General features: G+C 40.1%; 1 protein-coding gene across 1 annotated transcript in view; it reads right to left on the minus strand.

Moving 5' to 3' along the window:
• LOC126458118 (cyclin-dependent kinase 8) overlaps window positions 1-13,378 on the minus strand; it is a 47,911-nt gene that overhangs the window by 13,502 nt on the left and 21,031 nt on the right. Inside the window, exons 6-8 of the mRNA XM_050094948.1 lie at window positions 8,212-8,425; window positions 8,054-8,126; window positions 2,463-2,560 (exon numbers count right to left, since the gene is read on the minus strand). Coding sequence (XP_049950905.1) covers window positions 2,463-2,560; window positions 8,054-8,126; window positions 8,212-8,425 — 385 coding nt within the window. The remainder of the gene's footprint in view (window positions 1-2,462; window positions 2,561-8,053; window positions 8,127-8,211; window positions 8,426-13,378) is intronic.

The following is a 13,378-nucleotide window of genomic DNA, read 5'->3' on the forward strand; positions in this document are numbered from 1 at the left end:
TTATAACCTTCAATAAGAGAAACAAATTCCAGGACCTTACTATGGGTGCTCCTGCAGTTTCCTAATATCATATGAACCTTTTCTGTTCTCGATCTGCGGGGACCAGAATTCTCTGAGAATACTGTAGCTGATGTACTTTCGTTGGCAACAATTCATCTTTGAACTCAAGGGAGGTGGCGGGGATGGTTCTCTAATGTAAAAAGCCTCCATGTTCATGCAACACATACTCCACTACCCTAGAAGCCCCTTCCTGCATGTAATGCATAAAACTAAACTCTGTCCCAACAGACCTTGGAAGGCCCAAAGGTACCGATCAGCCACCATGTCATACTCAGCCCATAGGCCTCACTGGATGCGGACATGGAGGGGCATGTGGTCAGCATACCGTTCTCCAGGCTGTATGTCAGTTTATGATAATGGAGCCGCTACTTCTCAATCACGTAGCTCCCCAGTTTGTCTCACAAGGTCTGAGTGCACCCCATTTGCCAACAGCGCTGCAGACCGGACGGTCACTCATCCAAGTGCTAGCCCAGCCCGACAGCACTTAACTTTGTGATCTGACGAGGACCAGTGCTACCACTGCGGCAAGGCTGTTGGCTTCATGCAGTGCATGCTTGGCCAATTAAGAGGGACCCTAAAACTTTCCACCCAACAGTGGAGGTCAAGAAATTTGCATCCAATACTGTACCAGCATCACCTGAGTCTCCAGTTTTGATCTTCCACTCAGCTCCAAAACAAAGGACCACAATCACCCCTGGGTACAATCTACAAATACTGAGCTTAGCGAGCACTCTGTGTCTGATGATGGCTGTCTTCACAAAATTAGCCATCGACTGCAGGAACGGAGGAGGGTCTCAAAACCCAAGCACTGTGCCAACATCAGCCATGATTTGCAGCCATTTGCAGCAAGTGTGCTTGACAGCCAGTGATACAGGCTCCTCCAAGTACTGGGCGGGAATTCCCAGCAAACATACCGAGTGCACAATGGCATTCTTTCCCAAACTGTCCACTATTTTCCGGACTGGCTCCATTACCTGCCTAACACTGAAGCTCCCAATGATGTCTGGACTGCATAGGAAAATCAGACACTGATCATACCTGATGCTAAGTTATAAGGAGCAACCACGCACCCACTTCCCTCTTTCATCTTCCGCAGAGTGATGCACAAACCCACCAATGTCTGCCACTCACTCTTGACCGAGGACAGACCAGTCAGACGTGTTTCAGAAGTTGCAGTGACAAACAGGTCACCAGCGGATTCCAGTGGAACAGTGTGAAAACTGTATGAAATATCATAAAATACAAACAAAGCAGTCTGAACTAACTGAGAAAGAACAAGTAGACTCCAGCAAAAGAGAACATTACCTGGCTGTGGAGCAAGTTGGGACACATGCAAAATATAAACTAGAAGAATAAACAAACACTAAAATCTGCTCTTTAGAGTTCTCATTACAGTCTAGGATCACATGTGTCTATCATTTGAACAATTTTCTTTCTAGCATCAATAGAATCCTTCTTTATCTTTACCTATTTTCTTCTTGCTTATGTCTGCATAAATCATCCTGAAAGCTACACAGTCATGCATCAAGTTCTTTTCATGTTTGGGTAACTGTCACCCAGTTCTTGAGAAAGAAAGGAACGTAACAAGACGTACCACCTTTGCAGTACTCAGTAATCAGTTTAGAATTTCTCCCAAGGGCAAATGAATATCTCCAAAGGAAAGCTGGTGGTTCACAATGCTGTTGGCTTAATCATGATGATGGTTTGTGGGGCACTCAACATCGAGGTCATCAGTGACCATACAAGTTCCCATTCTTTTTAGTCCCAATCTCGCCACTTGCCGAATTATGGCGAGATTATGAGGGCAACACAAACACCCAGTCCTCGGGTGGAGAAAAATCCCTGACCCAGACGGGAATTGAACCTGGGACCCTGTGATCCAGAGGTAGCAACGCTAGCCACTAGACCATGAGCGGCGGACTGTTGGCTTAATATCTAATAAACTATGAGAGAGAACAGACTATATAAATACAAGAAAACATCCACAAATTAGCACTGATATGTACAAGATGGTTTGAATACCTGAGTATCAAACAATGGAAAATCCAGGGTGGAATAATACACACACACACACACACACACACACACACACACACACACACACACACACACACACTTGCATGCACATCCATATGCAACTCACACACGTACATGTTCACAGTCTGGCCGCCAAGGCATGTAACATGGACATTCATGCTTGGCAGTTTTTATACAGGAATTTAACTTCAAAATGCACTCAAGAACATGAGCAATCAAATAGTCTGCTGTACATACACATTACTAACTACAAACATTAACCATAATGTGAACAGTATTTGATAAATTAAGAAAAGAATCACACATGACACTTGAAGGTAATTAAATAAAAGAAAATGGCATTTGAAACAGTTTAGAGCACTCACTCAGCTGTATGAAGTGGCTCCTCCTGAAAATAGGCATCCTGCATAGCCTGCTCAGATGTTATCCTCTTTGTTGGGTCCATCAACAGTAGCTTTTGTAACTACGAAAATGAGAAACATTTTGGTCAATGGCAAAGGAAAATTAATCAAATAACTCAGTCAGAAACATTAACAAGCCATTTGACATCATTCATATTTACTTACCAAATTTTGTTTGTTCTTAACATACGGTATTTTTTGAGTATTCATACTTCACACATCACTATTCTCACCAAATAAGGGAAGTGATTTGACAGTAAATCTCATTAATTTAAGTTTCTCACGTTTTCCTGACTCAACCCTTAAACCAGTTTTGGCTAGTTGGAAACTAAACTAATGCTCATAAATTAAGGATAATTGCAGAACGTGGTGCCACGCAACATGGCACTGCACAAAACTGGCTCTAATAGTATAGGCAGATAGGGAACACACGCGACACAGATCTGCAAGTCCACAGTATTGGTGATATGTTGAGAAAACCATCCCAAAACACATGTGCTACAAAACGTCACTGTTTCCTGCGCATGTACCCCGACATCAGTATGGGATATGATCACCATGCACATGTAAACAGGCCACAAAAGGTGTTGGCATACTCTGGAACAGGTAGTCGAGCAGCTGCTGGGGTATAGCCTCCCGTTCTTGCACCAGTGCCTATCGGAGCTCCTGAAGTGTCATAGGGGTTTGAAGACTTGCAGCGATACATCGAACGAGAGCATCCCAGACGTGCTCGATGGGGTTTAGGTCTGGGGAACAGGCAGGCCACTCCATTCACCTGATATCTTCTGTTTGAAGGTACTCCTTCACGATGGCAGCTTGGTGCGGCCGTGCATTATCATCCATCAGGAGGAAGGTGGGACTCATTGCACCCCTGAAAAGGCGGACATACTGGTGCAAAATTACGTCCCAATACACCTGACCTGTTACAGTTCCTCTGTCAAAGGCATGCAGGGGTGTACATGCACCAACCATAATCCCACCCCACACCATCAAACCACGGCCTCAATACAGGTCCCTTTCAAGGACACTAAGGGGTTGGTATCTGGTTCCTGGTTCACGCCAGATGTAAACCCGGTGAGAATCACTGTTCAGACTATACCTGGACTCGTCCGTGAACATAACCTGGGCCCACTGTTCTAATGACCATGTACTGTGTTCTTGACACCAGGCTTTATGTACTGTGTTCTTGACACCAGGCTTTAAGGGCTCTCCTGTGACCAGGGGTCAGTGGAATGCACTTTGCACATCTCCGGGTGAATAAACTGTTCAGTCGTCTGTAGACTGTGGGTCTGGAGACAATTGTTCCAGTGGCCGTGGTAAGGTCCTGAGCGAGGTTACCTGCAGTACTCTGTGGCCGTCTGCGGGCACTGATAGTGAGATATCGGTCTTCTTGTGGTGTTGTACACTGTGTACGCCCCGTACTGTAGTGCCTGGACATGTTTCCTGTCTGCTGGAATCGTTGCCATAATCTTGAGATCACACTTTGTGGCACACAGAGGGCCTGTGCTACGACCTGCTGTGTTTGACCAGCCTTCAGTCGCCCTAGTATTCTACCCCTCATAACATTATCAATATGTGTTCTTTGAGCCATTTTCAACACACAGTCACCATTAGCACATCTGAAAATGTCTGCACACTTACTCGCTGCACCATACTCTGACATGCACCAACACACCTCTGCGTATGTGGACTGCTGCCAGCGCCACCGTGCGACGACTGCAGGTCAAATGTATCGCATGGTCATACCCCGAGGTGATTTAAACCCACAAACCGCCCACCAGAGCGTTGTTTCATCATGTATCAGCATTATCCTTAATTTATGAGCATGAGTGTAGTTCACCTCTTATTGTCTTCTCAAAACAGCCCACAGATTTTCAATCTACATCTGCACCCATACTCTTAGCTACTATGCAGTAGCACTGTAGCATTCACATATGGAGTGAGAGAAGAGTAACTTCTTAAACGACTCTGTGAGCATTGTAATAAGTCTAAGCTTGTCGTCAAGACCCCTAAGGGAGTGATATGTAGCGGGTGGTTGTACATTCTAAGAATCATCATTTAAAGTTAGTTCTTGAAAGTTCCTAACAAGGGGACCGCACCTACTCATCATCATCAATTTTGTCCAAATTTATGGTATATCCAGGACTTGCCCACAAATAAAAGTGACAGAGGTGGGAGCTCCAAGTGTTTAGAAAAAATAGTATTTTTGGCACAGGTCGGATGAGGCATGAGTCATTTATGTTAGTGTAGACTCCAGGCAGTAGTTGGTGAAGCAGAAAGAGTGCAAACGGTAATCTGAAGGTCGTGGGATTGAGCTCCTGTGCAAAACTTTTTTTTTTTTTAATTTTCCATTTTTATGTCACTAACACTAGAAATAAACCAAGACAAGAATCAATATAGTGGATTTGATGTGCTTAAACCCCATTTGTACGAGAACAAATTTCTTCTGAAATTGACTAGTGGCAAGAGAAAACATGATGAGGTTGTTCAAGATGAAGGATTGGCATCTTGCACTATTAAAGTGATTCCTCCTCAAATGCACTCCACTAAGTGCAACCCTGCAATGTCCAATTTTATCATCAGTTAAAGAATTTTATGGAAAAGCTTCAAAATTACTCTTATCTCATCAAGAGGAAAAAACAAAGCACATTTAGAGAAGACTGTGTCGAAATACATTCCACTGTACATCAACAGCTATTCTTGCCAGTATTTGGCAAAACGATGCATTACACATGATTTGCTGTCAAACTGTGTGATGATAGGGAACCTTTTATGAATATCAACCACGTTTGTTTTTCTATAGAAGCTTTAAAACACTCATGTAATTGTGAAAATAAAGTGTTTATAATGTCTGCATGATGCCAAGAAAATTGCTGATTTCCAAATTTCTATGATGACTTTAACCTTGGCATGTGTGAATTGTCAACCGTAGAATAATAAAAGTATTCTAAAGTCATATGCGAAGTCCTCATGTACACATTAAATTCCTTTATGGAAATTTACTTGCAATCGCAAATTGTCCTTTGTGTTTCCTTTTACGAAAATATTCATAAATACAATATACTGAGCATTATTTCAGATTATTTGTGTTGTAACTTAAAAACTGAATATTAAAAAAAGGTTTCCACATAGGGACTCAAACTCACACCCCTTGGATTACTGTTTTGACTCTTGCTGCTGGTCCAACTGCTGTCTGGAATCTACACTAACATAAACGGCTCATGCCTCATCTGACCAGCACCAAAAATGCCTTTTTTTCCCCCTTAAACATTTAGCATGTGGAGCTTCCACTTGTAACACTTTCGTTTCTGCCCATCTACCATAAACTTGGATGAACTGAGTGATGATGAGTATGCAGAGTCCCCTTGTTATTGTTCTGTGGGACCAAATTAAGGAGAAGTCTCCATGGTCATGGAACGAGTCAATACATGAAATTATAACACGATAGTAGAAACAGATAAAATGAAATATAAAAAACATATTCAGGCGACAAGTCGTAAGTTTAAATAAAGAAAATCAACAATGTAACACTGAAATTTGCTTAATTTTTTAGCTCTTCCAGGAGCTCCTCGACAGAATAGAAGGAGGGAGCCATGAGGAAACTCTTCAGTTTAGACATAAAAGAGTTTGGGCTACTGCTAAGATTTTTAAGTTCTTGTGGTAGCTTATTGAAAATGGATGCAGCAGAATACTGCACTCCTTTCTGCACAAGAGTCAAAGAAGTGCATTCCACATGCAGATTTGATTTCTGCCTAGTATTAACTGAGTGAAAGCTGCTAACTCTTGGAAATAGGCTAATATTGCTAACAACAAACGACATTAAAGAAAATATATACTGTACGGGCAATGTCAGAATCCCCAGACTATTGAATAGGGGTCAACAAGAGGTCCTCGTACTTACTCCACATATAGCTCGAACAGCCCGTTTTTGAGCCAAAGTACCCTTTTTGAATCAGAAGAATTACCCCAAAAAATAATACCATACGACATAAGTGTATGAAAATATGCGAAGTAGACTACTTTTCGTGTTGAACTGTCACTTATTTCAGATGTTAAGTAGTTTGCATCTGTCTTGAAGTGTTTGCTGGTTCATTTCTTTCAGTATCTCTATGGCGTTCTTCCATGGGTCAAATAAACTTGTGACCATTCATGCTGCCCCTGTTTGCACACATTCAACATCCCCTGTTAGCACTACACACCCGAGCAATATTCTATTTTGGGTCACATGAGTGTTTTGTCAGCATTTTCCTTTGCAGACTTATTGCATTTCTCTAGTATACTACCAATATACCAAAGTCTGACAGCTGCTTTACCTGTGACTGATGCTATGTGATCATTCCATTTCCTATTCCTACAAACTGTTACACCAGATATTTGTAAGAGCTGACCAGTTCCAAGTATGACTCTTTGACATTTTAGTCATAGGATGCACTGTTTTTTCATTTTTTTTCATTTTTAAAGATAATAAAGTACTGCTCTAGAAAATAGAATTTTTTCACCTCCTGTAGCATATGGCATCACTCTAAACAACAATATATATGTTTCTTTTTCTGCTTGTTTTCCAACACTTTTCAATAGTACCAGTGGTTCCCATTTGCTTCAACAACATATATTTCCACCCAGCCAAGCTATTACACCACAAACCATACTGTAAGAAAGACAGAATATTTCATCTTACATAGACAGCTGAGACCATTGGTTCTCCTGCTCTGAATCTGATATATTAACCATGCTGGAAACTAGAGATGATGGTTACATTTGCTTTAAATTTGTATAGCTGTTAACCTGTAACTAGTATTTAAAAACTGCAAAGACACCTAATTTGTCATTTCCCTTGTATCCTATGACACCTTAAGAGTCCAACAATAAGTTCATCAGATTGTCATTCATGAGAGAAGGTGTTAGCATACCATACCACAGTATGACAGGGATGTCTAGAGCATTGACAGTGCTGAGAATTAAAACTAATTTCCATAAATGTATAAAGGCACTTAAAATCACGCCAGCAAGTTAGTCTGAACCAGATGAAGGCCGCTCAGGGCTCATCTGTGGTGAGAGATACCCCTCTCTCCCACGCCAATCCTGACACCCCCCCCCCCCCCCCCCCCCCGCCAACACGAGAGGCGCGTAAAACCGTGATCTAATAAATAACAATCTTCCACACAGACAAAGGAGAATATAAGGAATAGATGTCAGGAACTCTGGCAATGCTAAGAGCTAAAAGCAGTTTCAGGAAATGTAAAAAGAGGCACAAAATCAGGCCACATGTCAGTCCGAGCGACATGTAGGGCTTTCAGGGCTCAATCGCTCAATCACAGAGAGAAGCTCTCCCCGACGCACAACACCAACTGACATGAGGTGTGAGTAAACAATAACACAGCAAACAACTCCCTTCTAAATACACAAAGGGGAATTGTGTGCAAGTAAAAGGGGAAGAGAGTTAAGACTGTAAAAATATCAGAAAAAAGATAATGAATAGTCATATTTCCAGAAACTTCCTGTCACAGATCATACAAGTAAAAGATTAACAATATTTGTCACATATAAGTGCTTACCAAATGGAATGCTTTGCTATCAGGTTTAATTTTGTGTCGATCCATATACTTCACCAATGAGCAGTTTGAATAGCTGGAAACAAAAAGTACATTATTAACAACTGAAAATTATTCAGACACATTAATCAAGAGGAAAATTATACCACAGATCCACATACTTGGCTCGTTTAAAATCTTTAAGAAGTGTTGGATGTTCTGGCATCTTCTTAATATCTTCCCAATCCTTCTCCAATGGAAATCCCATCACATTAAATATTCTGTCCAGCTGATCATGATGATACGGGTTACTTGTTTTGATATCCTCTTGCCGGCAATGGAAAATTGGTTCTGATGTTAACAACTCAGCAAATATGCAGCCTATTGCCCATATATCTACAACAAAATAAAAACACGTCATGCCTCACAAAAATGCCAAGAATATTGCAGCATTTTTACATTAAAGTGTACATGAAAAAATAAAATGTATGATACATTTTTCATTACATTCAAGACCGATACGTTTTATGAATAAGTGTGTGTGTGTGTGTGTGTGTGTGTGTGTGTGAGAGAGAGAGAGAGAGAGAGAGAGAGAGAGAGAGAGAGAGAGAGAGAGAGAGAGAGAAGTAAGGATTTTCACAGAAGATGTTAGACAAATTACAGTCAAGCTGTGTGTGTGTGTGTGTGTGTGTGTGTGTGTGTGTGTGTGAGAGAGAGAGAGAGAGAGAGAGAGAGAGAGAAGTAAGACTTTTCACAGAAGATGTTAGACAAATTACAGTCAAGCTGTACATTAACTTATTGTTTTCACAAGAGTAGAAATTTAGTTCTTAAAACCCACATCCTTTCGTCTTTCCCTCTCCTCCCCTCTTTCCTGATGAAGCAACCGTTCGCTGCGAAAGCTTGAATTTTGTGTGTATGTTTGCGTTTGTTTGTATGTCTATCAACATGCCAGCGCTTTCGTTTGGTAAGTTACATCATCTCTGTTTTTAGATATATTTTTCCCAAGTGGAATATATATATATATATAATATATATATAATATATATATATATATATATATATATATATATATATATATATATATATCGCAAAGTGAACTGTTTAATAACCTCAAACTAACAAAACTGTATCATTATAGATCCCACTGATGATGCCTTAGAACAGGAGAAGGTGAAATGCGTATGGGATAAATAAAGTAACTAACAGCAATAAAAGGCAGTTTTATCTACAAAACAAGTATTTGTCAAACCTTTTATGTGACTGTCATAATTCTAGTACATTTTAATGGAAGTGGTGTACTTAATCTCTGCACCAAGTGTCATTGATATACATGTATTGTTTTCAGAGAAAATTGTATCTAAATCTAAAAATTTCATACTTTCGGGGATATACATTTAAAGTTTCTATACAGTCTTTTCAATTGATACTCAAAGTTAAAACTCGCCAGGTCAATAGCTGTCATCACTGTGGGTTTCTGTATCCTCCAGTTTATGTTTGGAGGCCCTCTGTTGAATTCTGGTTCCCCCCCCCACATTTGTAGGGCATTTTTCTCAGCATCTCGCACCCTCAGCAGGTCAACTGATAAAAGTGCATTCTTCATGTTCACCAAAGGTTCTACACCCATACCAGTAAAAACTTTCAGCCTATTGGCTGACCCATCACTGAAACACAACACTGCATCCATGACACCAGTTTTTTGGGCTTTGAGGTCCACAAATACTATTTTAGGTAAATGTTCCCACACACAGCTACTAAGACTTTTATTGGGAATTTGAGTTCTCCCATGGATACATTTGGCAATCAAGTTTTTGCTAGCCACCTTTCTATAGATAAGTTTTATAACATCTACTATTGACATTGCTGAAGGATGGTTATCTCTATATCCATCACCAATTATACCAGCACTCTAATAGACCGTGACTCGGGGTTCTTTGGACAGAGAGAATGACAAGGGCCCTCTGTTACCTTTAAATTTACTCCTACTGTTAAACTTTGTTAAACTGTTCATATTGACAATCTGCACAGATTAAAATATGTTCAAATGTATATGAATTTCTAAGGGACCAAACTGCTGAGGTCATCAGTCCCTAGACTTACCCACTATTGAAACTAGCTTAAACTAACTTATGCTAAGAACAACACACACAGCCATGCCCGAGGGAGGACTTGAATCTCTGGTGGGAGAGGCCATGAAATGAATTACTGAAGTATCTTTTACTACAGTCTAATGGTGCACTATAGATTACAGTACAACTCAATTCAACAAAATGATCATTAAGTAGACACACATTAATGATCTAAAATTTAATGAGAACCGTCTAGGTTGTTAGAATTACTGTCTCACACGAGGTACAGTTACCAACTTCAAATCTACTGTTATCTGGAAGGTACTGTTTTCTGACATATAGATAATCTTTATTTCCAAATAAAAGTATGAGCACTGAATAACTTGATTCCTGGCTATGTTACACACAAATCTTTCTGCAATTGCATGGGTAGGTAAAGTGATAGAAATTCTAAGTACAGAATGCAGAGGATGCACAAAGACAAGGCACAAAACTGATGAAAACAGTTTAAGAACAAGAAAGTTACAAAATCGTTCTGTAGATGGAAAGTAGTTAATGGTGAAACATTACAAGAACTTCAAATATAATTTAGACTATCACTACAAATAAGATGGACGTAGGTTAGAGTTAGACATTTTGCTGAGGATAATATTATAAACAGAGACCTCTCCTTTGGCAGGGCAAGGTGGGAGAAAAAAAATTCACTAAGGAAGTACTGCAATTTGATCAGTTTCAACAGAACAATTGAGAAACATATGTTTTCTGTTACTGTGTTTTTCACTGTGATAAATTTCTACTTCAGATTTTTTTTTCCTACAGCAACTAAGTTTTAGACAGAGAACAACTCAGCATTTACCCGAAATGATACAATGAAGATGTAACGCAACATCCAAAACATGAAGTTTCAAAATACAATTGCTGAGAGAAAGACTCCAAAATGCTGGTTGGTGTAGCAGGCCTCCTTCAGGGAGGGCACAGAAACAGGTGCCCCTGCTGTTAAGAAGTGACTGAAAGAGTTGGAAACAAATAAGTTGTCAGGTCTGGATGGAATCCCAATTTGGTTTAACAGAGGGTACTCTCTGACTATGGTTCCTTAATTAGCTTGCATTTATAGTGAATCTCTCGCCCAGTGTGAAGTCCCAAGTGAAAAATTGCAGGTGACCCTTAGATACAAAGAGTAAAAGAGCAGAGCCACAAAATTACAGACCAATCTCCTTAATATCAGTTTGCTGCAGAATTCTCCAGCACATTCTAAGTTTAAATACAGTAAATTTCCTTGAGACAAAAAACTTCTGTCCACAAATCAGCATGGATTTAGAAAGCATCACTTGTGCAAAACTCTGCTTGGCCATTTCTCTCATGATATCTTACATCAGGAACAGGCAGATTCCATATTCCTGTATTTTCAGAAATCATTTGATACAGTGCAGACTGTTAACAAAGGTCCAGGAATATAGAATATGTTCCCAGATATATGAGTGGCTAGAAGACTTCTTTACTGATAGAACTCTGTATGTCAGACTGGATGGCTGTGTTCACCAGAGATGCAGGTATTTTCAGGAGTTCCCCAGATAACATAAATGATCTGGTGTAGAGAGTGAAAAGAAATCTGTGACTCTTTGTTGATAATACTGTATTGTACAGGAAAGTGCTGTTGTTGAGTGACTGCAGGAGGATACAGGATGACTTAGACACAATTTTTGTTTCCTGTGATGCTTGCTCTAACTGTAGAAAAATGTAAGCTAATGCAGGTGATTGGGGAAACACGATTTTCAAATGTCAGAATACAGTATTAGTGGTGTGTTGCTTGGCACAATCATGTCAGTTAAATTTATATGCTAAATTCTTCAAAGCGATATCAAATGGAACAAACATGTAAGGTCACGAGTAAGAAAAGTGAACAGCCAAGTTCAGTTCATTGGAAGGATTTTAGGAAAGTGTAGCTAATTCCCAAAGGAGACCACATACAGAACAGCAGTGTGACTCATTCTTGAGTACCTCTTCAGTGTTTGGGATCACTACCATGTCAGATTAAAAGAAGATATCAAAGCAATTCACATATCAACAATTCTACTGCCACCAACATACATTTTGCTTAAGGACCGTAAGGACAAGATAAGAGAAATTAGAACTCATAGTTACGCTTATAGACAGTCATTTTTTCCTCACTCCAGTTTGAAGATGGCTAATGAGCTCTGCAGTCACTTTAGCCACCTTAGTTTTGTGTTGTTGTGACACAATTCATGTTAGCATATGATGATCTCTGTTATTTGGTTTAAATTTGTGCCCACTATTACGTTTATATGATGATGTTTTTCCATGTTTTGTGTAGGCTGTCATGACTGTTGAAACAGTTGCTTTTGAAACATTCAATAAGTTGGCTGTCTTGGTTACTGACGCTCCAGCTAATCAGGCCCCCACAATCTGACCTCTCTTATGTCTTTCATTGCACATTGACCTCAACCTCTGAATGCAAATACAAAGTGTGCACTACTCATTAACAACCTGCACTGATGCCTAGCCCGTACTGAACATGCACAGTCCAGTGTAACACGTGCCTTACCCGTGTTGTTGACCATCAAACACAACCATCCCATTACTACCACTGTTCACATTATTTTGCCTATCCCCTGTAGCTCATTCTGTGGATGCCTTATCATATATCTCCCACTTTGTGCAGATGTAATCAATGTCAGTACAAACACTGACAAGAGCCTTGGAATATATTTTAGGCAAAGGTGGGTTACAACAAATGATAATCTCCAACAATGGGACTCAATTGCATGCCACACATTCACTATCATTTGCTGATTAATTGACTTTTGCCATCTCTTCTCATCTTCATTAAATCCTTCACTGAACAGTTTAGATTAAAGACTTTGTGGTATCTTCAAGGTAAAAACGGCAAGAGCACTACAAGAGGCAAATTACAATATCCTAGTTATGCAGTTCACAAGTACACAACACCAATGAATATAAAGAACACAAGTACTCAGAACCCGCACAAGTGCTAGTCAAGGACAATATTTCACCTCCTCTGCCTAGAGGAGCAGCAGCACTTTTCTGGTGCAATACAGTTTCTGGCTGTAGTGCCTGTCTATGGGTACGGGTGCCGATCGCAACCAATACCTGGCACTATCCTCAAACTCCAAGTTTCAATGATGGTGGTGCTGTAGACATACTTGTGAACAGTATTAGGCCACAATAGGTTGATGTGGCACTTCTACTTTCACATACACACCATCTACTTGTCTGTCGTTTTGCATATCCATTCTTTTAGCTT

The sequence above is a fragment of the Schistocerca serialis genome, chromosome 2, assembly GCF_023864345.2.
Source record: "Schistocerca serialis cubense isolate TAMUIC-IGC-003099 chromosome 2, iqSchSeri2.2, whole genome shotgun sequence".
Classification (NCBI taxonomy): Eukaryota; Metazoa; Arthropoda; class Insecta; order Orthoptera; family Acrididae; genus Schistocerca; species Schistocerca serialis.